At 33.1% G+C, this 20,990-nt stretch overlaps 1 protein-coding gene across 3 annotated transcripts in view; it reads right to left on the bottom strand.

Annotated features, from left to right (window-relative positions):
• Positions 1-20,990, bottom strand: part of AGL (amylo-alpha-1,6-glucosidase and 4-alpha-glucanotransferase) — a 78,865-nt gene that overhangs the window by 45,591 nt on the left and 12,284 nt on the right. For all 3 annotated transcript variants that reach the window (XM_079102857.1, XM_079102859.1, XM_079102858.1), the window contains exons 3-17: positions 18,234-18,444; positions 17,536-17,702; positions 16,459-16,662; positions 11,589-11,770; positions 11,314-11,425; positions 7,469-7,592; positions 7,036-7,138; positions 6,851-6,948; positions 5,525-5,664; positions 4,498-4,685; positions 2,719-2,842; positions 1,994-2,157; positions 1,620-1,721; positions 1,359-1,514; positions 1,096-1,246 (exon numbers count right to left, since the gene is read on the bottom strand). In XM_079102857.1, the coding sequence (XP_078958983.1) occupies positions 1,096-1,246; positions 1,359-1,514; positions 1,620-1,721; positions 1,994-2,157; positions 2,719-2,842; positions 4,498-4,685; positions 5,525-5,664; positions 6,851-6,948; positions 7,036-7,138; positions 7,469-7,592; positions 11,314-11,425; positions 11,589-11,770; positions 16,459-16,662; positions 17,536-17,702; positions 18,234-18,444 (2,226 nt within the window). The remainder of the gene's footprint in view (positions 1-1,095; positions 1,247-1,358; positions 1,515-1,619; positions 1,722-1,993; positions 2,158-2,718; positions 2,843-4,497; positions 4,686-5,524; positions 5,665-6,850; positions 6,949-7,035; positions 7,139-7,468; positions 7,593-11,313; positions 11,426-11,588; positions 11,771-16,458; positions 16,663-17,535; positions 17,703-18,233; positions 18,445-20,990) is intronic.

Below are 20,990 nucleotides of genomic sequence, written 5' to 3'. Positions count from 1 at the left end.
ACAATGATGGGATTCTGTAAAAGTAAATATTAGGGGGTGGGGCTAGGAGCACAGCTCAGTGGTAGAACATGTAGCACATGTGAGGTCCTCGGTTCAATCATCAGCATCAAAAAATAGAAAATAAAAAAATCTATGAACATTAGCAAAGATCAGATGAGATTACTAAATATAAATTCAACAGTTAAAGAAAGTAATGAATATTTAACACTAAAACTACTCAGGTTGATAATATTTAAAGATTGGAATTATGCATATTTAGCAACTAGCAATAAATACCTATAGATAATGAATATTTTTATGAGAATCTTCAATCAACAAAGTTGTACTGCTGTTGCTTGCACAAAATCATGCTATCATATACCATCAGTAATAATAAGAAAATAAAATATACATATCTAGAAAAAAGTCAAGCAATAATGACATATCTCAGGGATATAGTTTATAATTAAGTATCAAATGAGAGACATAGAATATAATTGCTACATGTTTAGCAAGAGAAATCACTGAGTATGTATAGGTTTTTCAAAGAGGTGGATCTTTAGTCCTTGAAGGATATAAATCATATACCGATAGAAGTAAGACTTCTTGGGAAACAGTGAAAATATCTATTTGGTTGAAACAGTGAAGTAACACAGGACTAGGACAGAGGGTGAGGATGAATTATGAGGAATCTAAAGTATTATTAAGACTATTTTCCATTGTTGTTTACATATGTGTATGTGTGCAAATATAATACATACTTATATACACATATATAAATATATGTCACATATACAAAGAGAAATACATATCTTATCCAGGGTATAAGACAAATACATGTTCATTATATACATATTAAGGGAAAAGTGAATGTACTAAGATGTAAACAAAATATTTTACAATTCAAAAAATGTTAACATTTGAGTGTTATTTCTATCCAGATTTTGTTCCATGCAGGAAAAATGTAGGTTATCCAAAAAATTCTAATTCCTCTTTTTAACCACATTTACACTTGCATTTTTTTTATGTAGGACATAAAATGATGATGTAATATGGCATTTCAGTATAATTTAATATAATGATATAATTACAATAACAATTTTTAGATTACATTACCAGGGATACACATTTGAGGCACTTCTTTGCTATAAAATGAAGTTTTGGGATTTCTGAAAGCAGTTCTAGATACAGCCACAACAGACTGATGGATACTGGGAGAATGTCTGGTTACTGCCACTATGTCTTCATCAACCTGATCCACATAAACCTGAAAAGTTAAAAGAGCAACTAATTAGCATTCAAATTGAAAATGAGCGCCCAAACTGAAAAGTTTTTCCTGTAAACTTACAGAAAGACATTTAGGAAACTTAGTTTCTTACCTGAATAAAACCTTTGGCTCCAAGTTCTTGATGAAGTTTATTGACAGCACGCCGGGCTGCAATAATTCCACTTTGGAAATTGACATCACTGGTATTTGATGGTGATGCTCCAGGATTCCACTTAGTGTAAAACCGTTCTTCAGAAACCACTGATATCTGGAGAAAGGTAAAACTTAACCATGTATACATTTTAATTACAATGAGAGTTTTCTGATAAAAGTGCTAATCATGTGGATTTTAAAAAACAACATATAAACAAACCTGATGAGGCACTAGTTCATCATAGCCTCGTGTACTTCCACTAGCACAACATGCCATAGAAACAATTGTGGTACTTGGGAGAGCATCATAGGCTGATCTATGCTAGGAAACAACAACAAATCAAAATACACTTTCTTTCAAAGGAAAAGCACAATTCTGTATCTCAAGGAAATAAAAGATAATTATACAAATACATTCTATAGTTAATTTGTTCTAAAAAACAGAACATTTTAAAAAATATACACTATAAATGCTTCTAAATCTAAGATTCTATTTTGAATGAAACATGTTGATATTCATGCCAAAGTGTCAGACAGCAAAATATCAAAACATCTAACAAAATAAGTAAATATAAGAAATGGAATGATGCTTACCACAATAGGACACTCGTTATCATGGGTAATATCCATAAACAGGGCATGTGCAATAGCTGGCATTAAGGGTCTCAAACAAGGCTGAACAAAAGATCCAACAGGTTCTCCTCCGTATCGGTAAACTAACCTGCCCTCTTCATGACTATTATATGCACTCATTGCCTCTGCAGAGCATTACAGAATATTTTGACAATCTCCATTACTTATGTCCAAGGAAAGGTTAAATTTCACAACTGATTTTTAAAATAAAGAACACATCAATATTATTAACAATAAAACTCCTTTAAGCAATTAATCAAATGTCTACTAGTATAACTTAGGAGGAGGTATGGCTCAAATAGGAAAAAAGGAAGCATCAGTTGTTTATTGAGATGTTGGCTACACAAAAATCAATAGAAAAAAATCTAAAGATTATATCATATATTTAGGGAGAAAATAAAAAAACAGATTTGTACATTTTCAACAACAAAAAATGGTTTTGTTTGTGAGCCAGTAGCTCATTCTGCCAACTTTTTGATTTGAAATGAGATCTTCTACACCAAAGTAGAAATTTTTACTGATAAAAATAAAAAGATTGAGTTAGATCAGAAACACTCAGACTATCCAAAAGAGTATTAATTGTATTAAAAATTATTAAGAATTGCATATAAAGTTACTAAATGTCTTTTAGTGCACTTAAACAAAAGCTAAAGTTTTAGATGGCAAACACACTTCAACAAGCCTACCTCTTATTAAGGAACTAATGCCCAGTCTAGTAACAAAGATATTGTCCAGTTCTTCGCTTCCCGTGAACAGTTCAGCTACTACATATAAATTGGGCTGTAATTTCCTAGCGGCATCCAACATGTACTGAAAAAAGCACAGTCACAGATGTACAAGAGAGAAAAGTGAGATGGGTAGTAAGGGAGGAGACAAGACTAGGCGTGGATTTAACATGTGAAGATATGTATGGCAAGACAAAATGGAAATTCAAAAAGAATTTCCAAATGAATTTTGTTGTACACAAGTGAGAAAATATCAAACAGACCAACAAACATATGGAACATGAGAATATGTACAGTAAAGCAGTTAAAAAGTTTAGATTTGGCAGAGATAGGGACACAAGGGAGAAAAAAAAAGAAAAATGTTAGTGCTTTTAAAAAAATGTAACCTTTATAACTGCAATTCTGCTAGTATTTCTCCCTGCTTCTTGTTTCTTTGTTTTTAATAACTGTAAGCAGATAGTTAATTTCCAGGAGGATATCTAAGTATTAGTGATAAATTCCTTGCTGGTGAATTACTTAGCTATGTAAAAATTAGGTCTGACTAGACAAATTGAAGCTTGCAGATAATAAACCCTTAACTCAAAAGTCCCATTTTCAATTTTGAAAATATTTCAATGAAATTGACACAGGCACTTAAAATAGGTAGGAAGTCATAATCTAGAGCTTACATGTATTGATCAAATTTATATTATTACATAATTAATCATATTATATAAGTATATGTTGTATAGTATATTTAAGATTTTGTATGTATTCCACATCTGGGATGATAGGACAAAAGAGATTAAACTCTAACACCCTATAATTTCCACTTCTGAAATTTATGTTCTACATTGGAACTATCTAGAACCAGAAAATACTAGCTTATAATAAAAAATTAGATTGGTTCCAAAAATTTTTTGACATAATTTTATGTAAAAGTTAACAAAATACCTGAATCCTATCAGCTAACAAGTACAATCCTAGAGTATTTTGTGATTTAAAATTAAGTGAATTAGTTATAACATTCAGTTGTGCCAAAATATTGTAAGTATATATATGTACATATGTATTTTTTTTTTTTTTTTTGCTATTCCTAAAGGCACAATATAAAGAAAAAAAGTTGCCAGTTTTGGATGTAAACAATATTTTATCAGCCAATGCTCTTAATTAATATTTACTTAATGTTTACTAAATCCCTCCAAATCAAATCAATTTTTCATCACAGGACTGAAACATATACATTATAATACTGTTTTAAAATTAAAGAAATAGATATTTTTCATATAAGCATATATTTCCAAATAATTGTTGCTAGGAAGCTATCAAGGAAATTATAAGCAAGATTAAAATTATAAGTGTTTATTTACAAAGTTGTATTAGATAGACAATAACATTATAAATATTGGTATTATTCAAAAGTTGCTTTAAAAAGTCCAAAAGAGGAATAGACAATAGTTATATTTACACTTATATTTTCATAAAAATTGATAAAAATGGAATTCATGACAAATATGACCAATCTTCCTGAATTAAAATTTTAAAATTAACTTGTTAAACATCTTATAATTCGGTACTCCTTAACGACTGCATTTAAAGATTGTTAGAATTAGTGAAATTATAGAAAAATATAATTCGATGCCCAGTCAATGCTGGTGCTCAACTAGCTGAGTGAAACAGGTATCTATATAGTCTACTTAAGGAAAGGTAGGAAGAAATCTTGAATATCCTCGCTTAATGTGGATGAATTGTTTTCTATACCTCAGCTACGTGAAGAGGTGTTGAGTGGCAGTTATCAAGACGCACTCCCTGGAAATAAGTTGCAGTTATTTCGGTATATTTTTTCATGTGTGCCCAGAGATAAGGGCAGTCCTCTGGTTTATTTCCATAGCGTAATTTAACACTGTCTCCCCAGCAAATCAGTTCTCTCCTCAAATAAACATCTGAACCTGTTAAGAAAGAAGCATGCTTTCAATGGTTTAAGAAATACAATAAAAACAATTACTTCAAGGAAACATGCCATTTTAAAATGGCATTATTTCTACCATAAATGATATACTGGTTAAAATCATATTTAAAATGATATGGGTCAAAGTTTTATATCTCATATCTATTTGGCAAAAATTCCACCTTATAGTCTCTTCTAAAAATTTGAGCTCAATTTCAAAAATTCAAGTTATAGCCTAAGGAAAAACAGGAATAGTATTATCATAGACTCTTAAAACTATAGTTCTACCAAAACCATTTTAAGGCTCCATCTCCAACTTGCTAACTCAATTTTGGCAAGAGGTTATATTAAACTCATGGCACATAGCAGAATTTCTTTTTTTCATTTAGAATGGCTACAAAAGACAGGGTAGAGAAACTTAAGCCCAAAGTTATATTCTTAAATAACAGCATATAAGATTTCTGAATTAATTTTAAGGTCACTATAATAATCTCCTAATTCTAAAATTTTGAAAAAAATAAAATGCTTCCTGGCAATAAAATGGTTGTTGAAAAAAAAAAGATGCTAAGAGTAAGTGGAACCTAAAAGAAAATTAGTTTCTGGTTTAATTGCCTTTCAAATAACTTACTACCTCTCTGGCCAATGACTGAAAATCTCTCTTATGGCAATGTAATTGTAATAGCATTAGTTTCAAAGTTCTACCTCCTTTTCTTCTCTCTCAAACTGATGAAACAGTTTAAAAACCACTAGCCTACTGGGGAAAAAAATCAATAAAACAGATCATATTGACCTTTCCATGAACTTTTTTCTCTATCCATAGAGAAGTCAAAAGTGATGTACCTGGTTCAGCAAAGTTTCGAAGAGGATCATCTCCCATCACCCATCCATTATGTGCCATGAAAAAACAAGCTTTATTTGGGAGGTGAATCATAGATTCTTCTGCAGATAAGTCCATTTCTTCAAATGGAAAAGTAAAATATCTACAGAGATAAAATATCAAATTCACACAAACTGCTGGGAGAGAATAGAATTAGCAACATTAAAAATTAAACTTTCCTTATGAGTAGAATAAATAAAGTTAGTTTGATACCATTTACAGGAAATAAACTTCAATAGAGGTAAAAGATAATAAACATTTTGAATAAATCTAATAGCATCTGAAGAATGGAGTTAACATTATACTATATAATGCTAACATTTTAAGTGATTTTTAAAATATCCTCTTGAAATTACAGGAAAACAAATGAGCTATTGATGCCACTTTGCAATGGCTTTTCTATCTTCTAGTTGCCCAACTTATGTTACATTTTACTTATAAAGTAAAGAGCTATTGGCTGGGGGGTTGCTCAATGGTAGATGGCTTGTTGAGCCCCTGTGATCAATCCCCAGCATTACCAAAAGAAAAAAAAAAAGAAAAAGAAAAAAAAGAGGAGGAAGAGAAAATTAGGATCTAGATGCTTGCTCAATTTGATTTACATTGTGTTTATTACCAAGTGCTATGGTTTGAATGTGTCTCCCAAAAGTTCATGTGCTAGAATCTTAATTCTTTAACGTGACTGTGTCAGCAGGTGGGGCTTACTTTTAGGTATTTGGGTCATAGGGGTGGACCCCTCACAAATACATTAATACCTTTCTCATGTGAGTTCCTGCTCTTAAGGGACTGGATTAGTTATCTTGAACGTGGGTTGTTTAAAAAGTGAGACTGCCCCACCTGTTTTGTCTCTTCCACATGTGCTCCCTTGCCCTTCCATTTTCTGTCATGAGTTGAGCCAGCTGAAGGCCTTTACCAGAAGCTAAGTAAATGCTGGCGTCAGGCTCTTAGACTTCTCAAGTCTCCAGAATCTTGAGCAAAACTAAATCTTGTTTCTTTACAAATTACCCAACCTCAGGTATTTTGTTACATCAGAAAACAGACTGAGACACAGTATGCAGTCCTCCAGAAACATTAATGTAAATAACAACTATAAATTGGTTCATATGGATGATAAATTTTCTAACTAAAGATTTGCTTAACATAATTAATATTAAGCCTAATGCCAAGTCAAAACTTCTTTAGTTTAAAAACGGTACTGAAGTTGTGCCTTAAAGGAAACATTTAGGTTAATTTATAGTAAAAACAACTGTTAATTTTGAATCATCCATGAACAGAAAACAAAAATGGAATACCTGGTAACTAAAGGATATTTTCTAGAGACAGGTCCTAGTTTAGGTCCATGGCCAGCCAGTCGTTCATAAAACACATTTCCCAAAAGGCAATTAACTGCCTGGAAAACATTAAATTCTATTGCATCATCATCAACAATAAAAAACAGTTTAAAGACTCAAAGAAAAACAACAAATATAGGTAAAACCTGTTCCTGATGATAGTTCATGAGTTGATGCTTCTCTGAATTCAACTCATCAATTCTATTTCGGAACCAATTACAGCATTCTTCAATCGCAGCTGGCCCATTGCTAGAGCACAGAGAACAATACAAACTTTAAAAAATTTTTTTACAAAACCTACATTTAAAATTTTTCTAAGAAGGGTCACAGAAATCTTAATCATCAGGATGTTATGACTGAAGAACTTTTCCAGCTGTAAAGATTTTTACATACATGCACAGGATTATGACCTGGCACATATAAAAAGCATGAATATGTCATGTGCTGAAATAGAATTACAGTGCATTACTTTATTTCGTTTATATAAAGGATTTCAATAAGCACTTTGAAAATCATATTAGCCACAAAGGTTTATAAGTAGTTGCAGTATTTATTTCACAGGGAAAATACATAACATACTCATGTGGTTTGAAAGTTGCTAGTGCAATGTTCATATCCACAGTGCAGCCAAGCCGTCTGTATTCAGGATCCTGAATAATCTTCAGATGCTGCTTTGGATCAGACTTGGTTACCCTCCTATTTCCTGAAAGAAGAAAAGATGAGTGCTTAAATGCAAATATAGTAGGAGATTAAAACTATCACTGATTTCAAATTTTAAATCTACAATTATTCCATAGAAAATAAAACAAGTATTAATTTCATAAGCATCTTCTTACCTCTCCATCCTACTTATCATCTCCCCAACTCACACACACATACAAATGGGGGGGAGATACAGAGACAAAAATATCATTATTAAAAAAACACAGGGATTCCTATCAGTCAACCAGTCAATTCAAGCCACACTTTTCTGCCCTCAGTCAATATTCACTTTTTCTTCTTCTTTTTTTAATGCTGCTGGTGATCAAATTCAAGGCTTTATGAGTGCCAGGCAAGTAAGTACTCAACTCCTGAACTACATCCTCAGCCCTACTTATTAAACTTTATGACATCTGGACTTTGGTGGTAAGCATTTTCTTCTCAATGCTACCAAATATTCTAACCTCAAGAGTTATGTTTCCTCAAAGATTGCTTCCAATTCTAAAGTAAGTCTTTTTAAAAAATTAACTTTTGTTGCATTCTCTGAAACACATGTGTTGGAAGCCCCGAATGAACTGCAGGGGCGTCTGAGCCAACTCTAAAGTGGAGGTGGGCCCTCAGGAGAACTCTTGGTGCAATTTCACAGATCTGAGACTGCTCCATGGCTTTGGCAGATATCTTGCTCAGAGAGAATTCTGTGATACTATGGAATTTATGGCTCAGACAGCCCTAGGTTCAAATGCAACTACCAGAAGGTGGAGAGAGATACTTTCTGCCCCAACTAGGTTTGAGGTGCCAGCTGCCTGGGAGAAGAAGGATTACTGAGCAAGTGATAAGCCCCCAGTCAAACCAACTTCCCCACAGCCTCCAGCTTCTTGTTTACCTTTGAGAACCCTTCCTCACAATAAATTCCTTTGGTGTGTTTCACTGTAAATAAAGTATTCACAGGCTTTTTCCTTTGTTATAAGGTCTCTTTCACCTGTCAATGCCCCAACTTAGAAAAGTACTTTTTCCTGTGTCTTTTGTGTTTATTTCTTAATATTACTTTTCTAGCTTTTTATTTCCAGCTGGCCCACACCTGCAGTGGTTACCTCTTCCTTCCCTGTGCAGGCCATAGGAGACACACATGGGTTTGTTTTTATGTAAATTATTTTCCATTTTTATCAACAACTATATTGTTTATATAATAAGAGTTAAAAAGAAAAATGTGGTTTTGGGGTGAATCTCCATTCTTTTCCCAAAACTTGTTTCAAGTAAACCAGGGATTATGCAGGATTGCCTCTACTAAGCTTGATTTCTCATTAAGTAATTAATTTGTCCTGGTTTATTCTAAAGAGACTTTGAAAAATGGCTTACAAAAACCCAAGTAATAAAATAAAACAGATTCTTAAAATCCAGTTTCTAAGGTTCACCTAGAAGAGTAAAACTGTTAAAAAAAATGCTTGAAAAAGAAAAAGAATCTATGCCAGTAGTGTCAATAAATAGTCTTCAATATTGGTAGAACTGAAGGCAGATCAATGGAAGACATAGATAACAGACTAATGTGGATATGGCTATATACTATGACTAATTTAGGATATGGCTATATACTATGAAGCATTGTGGTAGTATTTCAAATCAGTGTAAAGTGATGGATTTTCAATTTGACATCATTTAAAAAATAAAGCTAAATACCCTTTTCATGTGATACACACAAATTATAGCTACATTAAATATTTAATGGGAAAATATGAATAGTATTATTAGAAAAAAACCATTATGTTTATGAAAAGTCTTTTCTAAACATGATGTGAAATCAGAAGCCATAAAAGATTGACTACATTGAAAAAAAAAAAAAAAAATAGCACCATAAACAACAGTTAAAAGATCAATACCACACTAAGAGAATACATTTAAGGCCTATACAATAAGGAATCATCAAATATAATAAAGCAATTTGAAAAAGACAAACAGTTCAATAAAAAATGGGAAAGAAACTAATACGCAATTCATGTGAGAAATGTAAGTAGCTAATTAACATCTGAAAAGATATTTTGTTAATGTGAAAAGAAATATCACCGAAGACAAGATATATTTTGCCTGACTGACAGAACATTTTAAAGATTACTGGTATCTAATATTGGTGAGAGTTCTGTGATACATGTAAGTTGGTATAACTTGAAAAAAGCAATTTGATGATATCTATTATATTTGAATTTGCATATCCTTTGACCTAGTAATTTTATGTGTAACAATTTATCCTGTAGATCTACTTATATAGCAAGTAAACCCACATGTACAGGATATATTTTGGACAGTACTGATTATAATAATATAAGTTCCACTAGGACAAGGTTCTTGCTATGTCTGCCACTAAATTCTCATGCCTCTCTGTCCAAGCACACAGTAGTTGGTTCAATAAAAAAATGAACTGAATGAAAGAATGATGAAAAAATTGGGAAAATACTAGTAAAAAAAAAGTACTTTAAAACAGTGTATTGCTACATGGAAGTTAAGAAAAATAGCTGTAATAAATTCATATTGTAAACTAAAAGAACAAGTTAAACAGTCTTTGCTTTAGTTTTATGTGTGCAACATAGATATAAATATAAAACTAACATGTATCATTTATATAGAGAGAATTAAGTAAAACCACAGATAAAATCTGAATTTATTTCAGAAATAATCTGAAAGGAAACACAAGAAACTGTTGCTTGGTGGTTTCCTCTAAGAAGTAGGTTTTGTAGGAGTGGAAGTTACACATTGTATTTTATTATATTTTGAACTGTTTGGCTTTTTCTCTTTATAATGAGCACACTTTATTGCATATAAATGATACTGCTTACAAATACTGAAGGGCAGGTTAGATAGAGGCTTTTTGGTGAAATGAAATATAAAGCAAATCGCGACTAAAAGTTCCTGTATTAGGGTGATACATAACGGCGAAAGTTGATGTCTGAATCCAACTGAATTCTTGAATGTAAAGCCAACCTCACTTCTACTTCAAAGGCAATATTTTTGAGTCCTATTCTAGTTTTGGTCTCTGGACAAGACAATTTCCTATTTAAGGTACCCCCTGAACATCCTCACTGCTGGGCTGTCCTAAACTAATTACAAATACTTTCTATATAATCCTTTCTAATTTGTCTCCTAAAAACCTCAAGTTCTCTTTTAGTATGGTTTTTCCTATCTTACTGCGGGCACACCAATTAACTTGATTAATTATATCCTTAAATGAATATTTATTTCTTTACCTTTGGTTATTAGCTAATATGTGGCTTCGGCCTCACTAGTTGTAAGAGGGCACTTGTGGTGGGCACCATCAGTTGGAATTCCCTCTTCCATAATTAAGATTCTTAACCATAGACAGCAGAAGATTCACATTTCTCAATTTCAAAGCCTTGTTCAAGCCTTTCTCAGCTGAAGTAACCTGACCTACCTAATTCCCATTTATACTTTTAACAAATATATGCTGAGTTTGACTATATTCTGAGCATTCTGCTAAGGAACCAACAATAAGATAGACTCACCAAGGGAAATAATTGGTATATATTATTTATATTATTATGGCATACCCTTTAGATGTCTCAGCTTCCAGAATCAGTTTTCAAATATGAAAATAACACAAATATTATATAACAGATTTAATAATAATATTAACCAAGAGAAAAAAGTTATCCTTTTATTATAAAAAGTAATCTTAAATTTCTTAAAATGAATTGGAACAATATACTGTGCCTCTTTACCTTGTGTGAGAAGTCTTCTAAATTGTTCAACTGCTTTGTGAACGTCTACTTGGAAAAATTCCCAGAGTTGGATCTTTGGAAAAATATCCTCCCAAATTATTTTTCGAATGCACTGAAAAATTTCAAGAGTTAAAAAATATTTTTTAAATATTTCATCAAGTACTGTTTAACATATTAAAATACTTATTATAAATAATTTTCAACAATATATTTAATTGTTACTTAAGAAATTTTGTTATTTTGACTTAGAGTGGTATTACTGTATAAAGGCTTACATTCAAGTGGTGATCATTTTCAATCAAAGCAGGTATTCCTTTTTCTTTGTATTTCCCTTCTGCAACATCACAGGAAAAATGCCAGAATGCTCTGTCTAAGACCCAAGCAGGTTTTAAGTGTGGAGAATTCACAAGATTATATGCAGATTCTGGATGTTCCTGGATCCATTTGCTATTAGCAGCTTAAAAGAAAAAAACAAAGAGATGAACAAAAGAAAAAAAAAAAAAAAAAAAACTCAAATCTTGCAAATAAACTGAATATTTTGTAAATAAATGGAAAATGGTATCTATGTTAAGTTTAAAGATGAAATATCAACATCTACTACACATTTCCTCCTATAATAGGCAGTGATATTTTATACTGATTCTGTCATATGGGAAAAAAATTGGTTTTGGTCTTCTATCTGCTTTTTTTTTTAACTTAAATATTGCTTAGAAAATCCTGAAGGAAGAAAAATCAGTTCCTTCATACGTAACCTCTTTACATAAGCCAATCCTTTTTAAATTTTTTTTATTTTTTACAGACTGCATTTTGATTCATTGTACACAAATGGGGTACATCATTTCGTTTCTATGGTTGTACATGATGTAGATTCATACCATTTGTGTAATCATACAGGTACATAGGGTAGTGATGTCTGTCTCATTCCACCATTTTTCATACCCCCCTCCCTCTCATTTTCTTCTACATAAACTAAAGTTCCCCCATTTTTCTCTCACCCACCCGACCCCCATTATACATCATTCTCCACTTATCAGGGAAAACATTCGGCCTTTGGTTTTTGGGATTGGCTTATTTCACTTAGCATGATATTCTCCAATTCCATCCATTTATTTGCAAATGCCATAATATTACACTTCTGTATGGCTGAATAATATTCCATTGTGTATATATACCACAGTTTATTTATCCATTCATCAGTTGAAAGGCATCTAGGTTGGTTCCACAATCTAGTTATTGTGAATTGAGCTGTTATAAACACTGATGTGGCTACATTACTGTAGTATGCTAATTTTAAGTCCTTTGGGTATAAACCGAGAAATGGGATAACTGGGTCAAAAGGTCCATTCCAAGTTTTCTGAGATTCTCCACATTGCTTTCCAGAGTGACTGCACCAATTTGCAACTCCACCAGCAATGTAAAAGTGTGCCTTTTTCCCCACATGCACACCAACATCTATTACAGCTAATCCCATGGGTAATAAATATGTTGTTTTTATGAGACTGAGAAATTGCTAAGTTAATTTTTGAATAGACAAAAGTTATACAATGGACTAATGGCCATTTTTTATGTTTACAAGACTAATATCCCCTGAATCACACTGAGGTTGGAAAAATGGAAAGTAATAACCATTACTGAATACTTTACTGCACATGCAGAATGTTTTTAAGTACTTAAATATACTTTGTTATTCCTCATTTCCTCTCACATAATACAGAACATATTATGTTCCTCTCACAGATGAGGAACTAACGCACAAGGGTTGAGTAACTCGGCCAGAGTCACACAGCTAGGTATTAATGTAAGTCTTTCTTCAGAATCTGCAATTGTGACCACTTTGCTGTGCTGCTGAGATGACCATGCTGGTGCCTTATTGACTCAGCTGAGCACTCTGTACTACAGTTTTAGAAGCAGTATCATTTTTAGTTTCCGTCATTTATTTAGTATGCAATTTAGTTATTATTTATTTATACCCACAATAACCACTTAGATGAATACAGGATATATAAGGAACAGAGATCATATAATAAAAGTGAAATCAAAGCCCAGCATGGTGGTGCACATTTGTATTCTCAGCTACCTGAGAGGCCAAGACAGGAGGACCATCAGGTTAGAGGCCAGCATGGGCAACTTAGTGAGACCCTGTCTCAAAATAAAAAGGGCTAGGGATTTAGCTCAGTGGCAGAGTACTTGCCTAGAATGCATAATGCCCTAGTACGCCAAAAAAAAAATAATAATAATGTTAAAGTGGTAATTCTCCAAATTTGTACCATCATATTCACAAATATTCAAGTTTAAAAGATAAAATGTAGTCATATTTGTATCCAATTAGGATTTTCACTTACTGGGCAGGGGATGCAGCCAGTGGCAGAATGCTCATGAGCAAGGTCCTGGGTTTGATCCCCAGCACAGTACATGCATACATATACATTCACACATACACACACCCCATTATATGTGTGTTAAGGATAAATGCCAAGGGTACCCTGATTTTTTTCTTTTGATGTGAATTCTCAATATGTTGCACTGGTCCTGAATTAGTGGGCTTAAGCGATCTTTCTGCCTCAGATTCCTAAGCGGCCGACCACCTTCATATCTGACTCTACCCCAATTTTTTTAAGGGAAAAAAAAAAAAATCCCCAAACCTTGTTTCTTTACTCAATATTTTGATACAAAATCAAGTGGTGAATGAAAGAATTCTAAACAACATTAGGTAGTGAAAGTATTTTTCTAAATCTACAAAAGAGAAATCTACTCCATGGACTTCTGGAGTGGTACAGTATGGAACTCAGCAAGTACTATTCCCCACAATTTAACTGGTGAGAATTATAAAACACAATCATCTAAAGAATCTGAAAATTGTCCTGTGGACATTTAGCACATGGAGAACATTTATCTGATACAAGAACAGGAACTGTCTGTGGCATCTGAACCAAGACCTGTGCTTGAAGTTGACTGAATTTCTAGTATTGGCCTGTCACACCTGGATTAGGATGTCCTCCCCTACATGGTAGCCAGGTGGAGGAAGAAAGCTGTCCCCCTGGAATAGGACTTTTATAACATGGGATTGGAGAAAATGAGAAACACAGCAGCCTGCCCCTCAAAGGATAAAATTATAATCCCAGACTGGGAACTGGTAGGAGAAGAAGCCTCCATTTTGGCCACACTTCCAGGAGTAGAGCACCTGGGAGAGAGCCTCCACAACAGAGCTGCTGTGTAAGATAAAGGAATAGGTCTTGCTTCAGAGGCCACAAACTCATGTTGCTTTTACCAATATTTAATCAATTTTCCCTAGTAGGTTTTCACATTTCTTCATATGCCAAATGTTCTTAGGAAAATTTCTAGGGACTTTAAGTGACCATTTAAAAATAATTTTTACCAATTATAGTTGACTCACTAGTTAAAGGACGTGTGGGGCCTTAGGCTGCCATTCTGAAAGTTGAGCACACCCCCACCGATAATAACTTCTTAAATGCAATCCTGTTTCACAGAAAGGACATTGTGATTCACAACGCCTTCTGAGTTACAGAGTGGTGAAGTACAATTTTATATTGCACAGAATCTCTCTAATGCTTTGAAAATATAGTCTGTGACAGAGGCTGCTGCTACTGTACTTCAATTTTCATCCTTTCTTCCTTGGTGATAGAGTGCCCAAAGTTCAGTTATATACATGGCTAGCAAACTAAAGATGACACTGAAAGTCTCCTTTATAGTTAGGTGTGAAAAGGGGAAAATTCTATCTAACGCAATATGAGCAAAAGTAACACATGTATCAGTTTATGCCCTTAGAAGGCAAGGCTTCTCTACCATTTCCTCTGGGTGGGATATGATATTAAAAGCAGGAAGCAAAGCACTGCCGACAGCAGAGCTACAAGAGAAACAACCTTCTTTCCCTGCACCTTTGAGCTAGTACTCTAGTCTTAGAATGCCTATGTAATCTTTTGTAAAACTTAAATACAATCTCAATTTTAGGTCATTTTTTCTGTCTCTCTCTTACAGCTACCTAAGCCATATTCTAACTTCTACAATTTGTAACTAATACAATGCTATTACATGATTTGATGAATTTTATTAATAGATGCCTAAGTAATTACCAATACTGTCAATTTTGTAAGTGATGAATACTTAGTTGTTGGTTACAATGTTTTCCCTGCAGACTTTGAAGCTTGGTTTCCAGGCTCTTAAAAAACACCAGTGTTAGAATATATCTACTTTTTTTAACCTAACTTTGCTGCTATTATTGGAGATTATCATCTATATTGATGAAACAGATAAATAAGCTTTTAAGTATCTTCATAATCCTTATGGTTACTGGGAAAATACCTCATGAAATAGCAGATTTCTTTTGAACTCTTGTACCACTCAGAATTCCTGTTCTATACATATGCAAATTAGCGGTCTCCACACTCTTAAACATGTGGCCCACATGGAGGGTAATATTTGTAAGTAACAATAGGTTAAACTGAAAATATAGCCAGAAGTATGATCAGTTCAAACTCAGTTGCTATGATAGTAAGGGGAATAATTTTCTCCTTGAAGATCATCAGTTGAAAAAATATATTTTATAGAACTCTGTATAACTAAGGTATCTGGGAAACAAAAACAGTTTTATGTTACTCTTTCTTAGTGATGGAGATAATCTAATAATCTTTTTTAATCTTTTTTTAAAAAAAAGATTTAACTTCTGAGAGTGTACTGATAATTTCCTCTCCAATAATAGAAATCATTTAGTTTTTTTCATACATGCTATAGTACCAGATATTTTGCTATATAGAATATGTTTGTTAGTCTGGAAAGTATTAATATTCTTATGTTGAGATACGATTAGTAGGTCCTTTCTATAATAACTCTATAAGTATCACATGCAAACTATATATTGACTCTATCTTTAACTAGCACTGTTTTCTTGGAAAGGAAAAAAGTGATACTCTATACAATGATGTTTTAAGTTAAAAGACATAATTTCATGTGTGTCTATAAAATTTACATTATGTAAGGAATGATGATGTGGATTGATAATGGAGTACTTGCGTAACACTCATGAAGCCCTGAGTTCAAGTTCCATCACTGAAAAAACTGTTATATAAAATATTAAGTAATGAAATAATCAGAATTTAATATTTTCTTCAAAATTAATGAAGCTCATACCAGTATGATTGTAGACAACATCTGTAATACAAAGAATATTCCATTCTTTTTTCAGTTTTTCCACTACCTGTCCAACATCATTCCATGTATACTTTTTATTAGGTCTTGAAAAGTCAGGATTTAATTCTAACTGATCAGCAAGAGAGTAGCATGACCTAGATAGTCCAAGAGTCTGCAGTGGGGTGAAATGAATCATGTTGTAACCTGAAAAGCAAGACAACAAAGACCACTGTAAGAAAAAAACAAACATAACCAACATAAAACTAAGAAAAATATCTATGTGAACTTTCTTAAGCAATATAAATAGGGAGCCCACCATGATATTGGAAAAGGAGTCAATGACTTAAGGTGCAAATTCTAACTGTACCATAAGGAATTTTAAGCAACTCCACTTAAATCTTTCAGAATATCAGTGTCCTCACCTATGAGACCAGGGTAATGAAATAATGTATTAGGAAAAAAAAATGACAATAGTGCTTAGTTATTATTAGGGGTTAAATTTATATTTGTTGACTAGATATATTTATAACACAAATATGTCAGTACACACTTATCTCATAATTTTAATGTTTCACAGTATTTGTACTCATAGCACATAGTTATGCCAGTGAACTTTTAATTCCTTTCGTCATCCTATATTCAACTTGAATATAGAAAATTAATGTTACTCTTATTTTACTTAAGAGTAAAATAACAAGTTTTATCTTATTCTTTGTATCTTTGGCAGCACATGCCTTCCATATGGAAAATCAATATTTACTAATTAAAATTACACAATAATACATTTCCTCTACATTTTAATAGTTTGCCACTAATTTTATATGTCAAAGCAAAACTCTTGGAAATAACAATGGTCTCATTTTATTTAGAGGTCCTTCATTTAAGTTGAACCACATAACTTGGCAATTTTATAGATTAAAAAGGGTCAACTATAAAAATTTTCAATAGTTTTATTTGTATTACTAAATATATTGAGCTGAAATTAAAAGTAGGAGCAAAACCTTTAAAATCTGTATTTCAGAGGTTAACTACTTTTATTTTTAAAAAGAAAAGGAAAAGAAGCCAAGCTGACATCACCTGATTCTTTTGCAACCCTCAGTCTGTCTTCCCATTCATCCAAAGGTCCTAAACACTTGGCTAAGAATGTCTGCAGAGTAACACAGTCCAAGTGTAACACATGATCATCAGTGCCAACACGTAAAACAGGGTCCACAACTATGTAACCTCCACCACTTTTCTCATTTCTAAGGAAAAAAGCAAAATAAAAACTTTCCATTTAATGAGAGGGAAGAAGAGAAAATTGTCAGTAGTATGAATAACTGGAAGGAACTGTTCCATTTAAAAGCATATATTTCTAAGCATATAAAATAATTTACAAAGTTGCAGCAAAAAAAAAAAAAAAAAAAAAAAAACTTGATGGAAAGCAACTTTTTACCCATTCTCCATTACTACATAGTTAATACTACTACATTACATAATTACTACATATTTATAACACATACAACATATATAATATCCAATAATGTCGTTTTAATGAAAAACAAATGTATTAGTCTATCAGAAATAGCCAGGGCACTGAAATAAATATCATCCTATAATCAGGTTGCAGGAAAAGACAAGATAATCTCATAGAAATTGAAGAACCATATTATATTTGCACCTCGAAAAGCACTGTAAAAACTGTACTACAGTGATTGATAAATTTTATAAATTACATAACTTTAAGTCACACAATGAATTAACTTTTTTGTCCACATACAGAACACCTGACTTACCCTTGAAGGAAGTAATACTGAAATGATCCAGACTGTTGCAGATTAAGTTTACAGTATTTATCAGAATCATCTTCTCTTTCTGTTGGATTTTCCCAATCCAGGGAACGGAATTTTTCTCTATTAAATGTTTCTCCAGGAAATGGGTAGTTTGTATACACAGTAACTGCTTTTCCCTGCAAAGTTGGGCCTAATCGGAACTGTAGTTCAAACCCTAAATAAAACCACATTTTTAAATAAACTCATTGTAGGACTTAAAATTACCACATTAAAATACGTTTTATTTTAAAAATATCAAAACTAACACTCTGATTTAGCTGAATTTTATGTTTTACCAAGTACAGCAAACATCACAGAACAATCTGTTTTATAATGTCCTTTCTTTCTTTCCCTGGAAACTGATTCCTATTCAAATAGATACTTTAAGATGTGAAAATTCGTACATCCTTTTTTACATTGATCTTGTTTACATTGATCTCCTCAATTCCTCCCAGTACCCAACCCTCACCCCTCAATTGAACTGTGTAAAGATGTTCTCCAGTATTTTTTAAACTGCACAGCGAAAGTGAGTTTCTCTATGGTGTCAAGAGTATGGGATTGTATGTGAGATTGGCATAAGAGTATGAGATTGGGATGTAAACTGAGACAACTATCCTACTAGGCAAAGAAAATGAGTCTTCACTGAAAGAAGTCACACTCAAAAGAGACAGAATTTGAATGTTCAACAAACAGTTCTGAAGGCATATCAGCTCCTGAGTGATGTCTGCTGAAATACAGTGGTGTGCTAAGAAAGATGCAGCGACTGGCTGGAGGGGTGGGAAACACTAACCTGTAGTACTTGTTGACTTCCTGGTAGGAACAATCCCACCATGGACAATCTAAAGCTACTGAAGCCACATCATTGAATGTGGAATGGGAAGGGAAGAACACCATTGGTTCTTGTGAGGGAGTACATGAACCTCCACATGAACTGTTATCCCTACTCTTCATACTTTAGTTATTAAAGTCTTTGTTGGAATCCTGACACCCAAGATATTCTCACTCTTCCCCAAGTCATGCTATTTCTATTAAACTATACCTGAGACTTATACACTGTATTACAAGTATTTTACCATTAGAGGCAACAACAACAATAAAACCACATTACAGTTAAAACTATACTGTGGAAGAGAGTTTTCGTTGGTTGAAGGCAGACTTTAAACTTTTGTTACAATTATTAGAATATGAAAGTTTTGATCACATGTAGTCTGTTAGGAACATAAGGCACATACCTTTTAAATATGACGTATCTCAATTAATGATAGAAACAACTGAAGAAGGCAGGGAATTTAGTTCTGTTAAGCATGATTTTTAATGCTTAAGGAATACTTTTGAGAAGATAGAAAACTACTAAGTTATAATGCATTATTTATTAAACATTCAATAAAAAATATTAAAGACTGAGCACCTACAGGGAACAAAATAGAAAATTACTCCCACCCTTGCAGTCTGGAGTTCTAGAGAGGAAAGAGCACATTAAACAATGAACTTCACAAATAAGCAAGTAAAAGAAGAGATAAATATTAAGGAAAAAAGGAAAAATCAGAACATTTTAAGAACAACAGCAGAGAGGAAAGATGTTAAGACAGTGGCAGAAATTTTAAATAGGATGGTAATTGAGAACCTAAAGGGCTTGTGAGAAGTAAGGCAGTTGGTTACATCTCTATTATGGTCATCTAGGCAAAGCACTGACTATGCAAAGAAAATAGGACAAGAGACCTAGGATTGAAGTATGTGCTGGTTTCAGTAAACACAAAGCAGCTTAGTATAGCTGGGTTGGAATAAGCTGAGGGAAGGGAGAAAATTAACAGGGAACTAGATCATGCAGAAACCTGTAGGTCACTGTAAGTATTTTGGCTTCTGACTGAAATGAGAATCCAGTAAATAGTTTAGAGCAGAGGAATGGCATGACCTAACATATATTAAAAATATCATTCTGAAACAAAAGGGGAAAATGTCTGATTCTGGCCATGGTAGAATAACTGGACTAGACTTGTTCTCTGCTGAAAAAATACATGAAATGTCTGAAACAACTATTTATAGAGGTAGATAGTAAAAGGATCTGATCTCTGAGAGTAACAGTAATCTTCAGGACTCTCCAGCTTTCAGAGTGGTAGAACTTTTAGAAATGTGGCATGGGGGACTAGGAACACTGGCTTCCCTGAGTTGGACAGGCAGACCAGAATGTGGGGAGGTTGAAGAGTTAATTATTTTGGGGGGTGTGCAATGTGTGTCAGAGAAGAGAGATGGAAAAAGAATTCTCTAGATATTTACCTAGGTGCACCTTGATTCTATCTAATACTAAGCTATACATGGACTGGGTTCAACTGCATGAGACTGAACAAAGAACAACACTGGGAATTATAAACTGAAAAATTCCTAGAACTCATACAGGCCTGGGACCCATCTGCTTTTTGACTTGTCAGAGTAATGAGAGCCTGTTGAATCCATGGAGTATTCAGTAGAGAACCCAAAAAGAGCAATGTTTTAAGTAGAAGGGCTAAGGTAAGCCCAGAGTTAAAACCATTACAAATCTATCCTATCAAAGCTTAAAAACAATCCTCAAAAGGATTAAGATGATCCACAGGTAATAAAAGTGGCTTAAGACAAAATTCACTAGTCCTTTAAAGTAAGACAATGAAATTCAGAGATATAACAGAATATACACAATCTCCAGCACCCAATAAAAAACTACTGAGCAGAAAGAGTTGAGACAGTTGG

This window comes from Sciurus vulgaris (genome assembly GCF_902686455.1).
Source record: "Sciurus vulgaris genome assembly, chromosome: 1".
NCBI classification, from domain to species: domain Eukaryota; kingdom Metazoa; phylum Chordata; class Mammalia; order Rodentia; family Sciuridae; genus Sciurus; species Sciurus vulgaris.
Note: the sequence above shows the minus strand (reverse complement) of the source record. Positions and strands in the feature narration are given on the sequence as shown.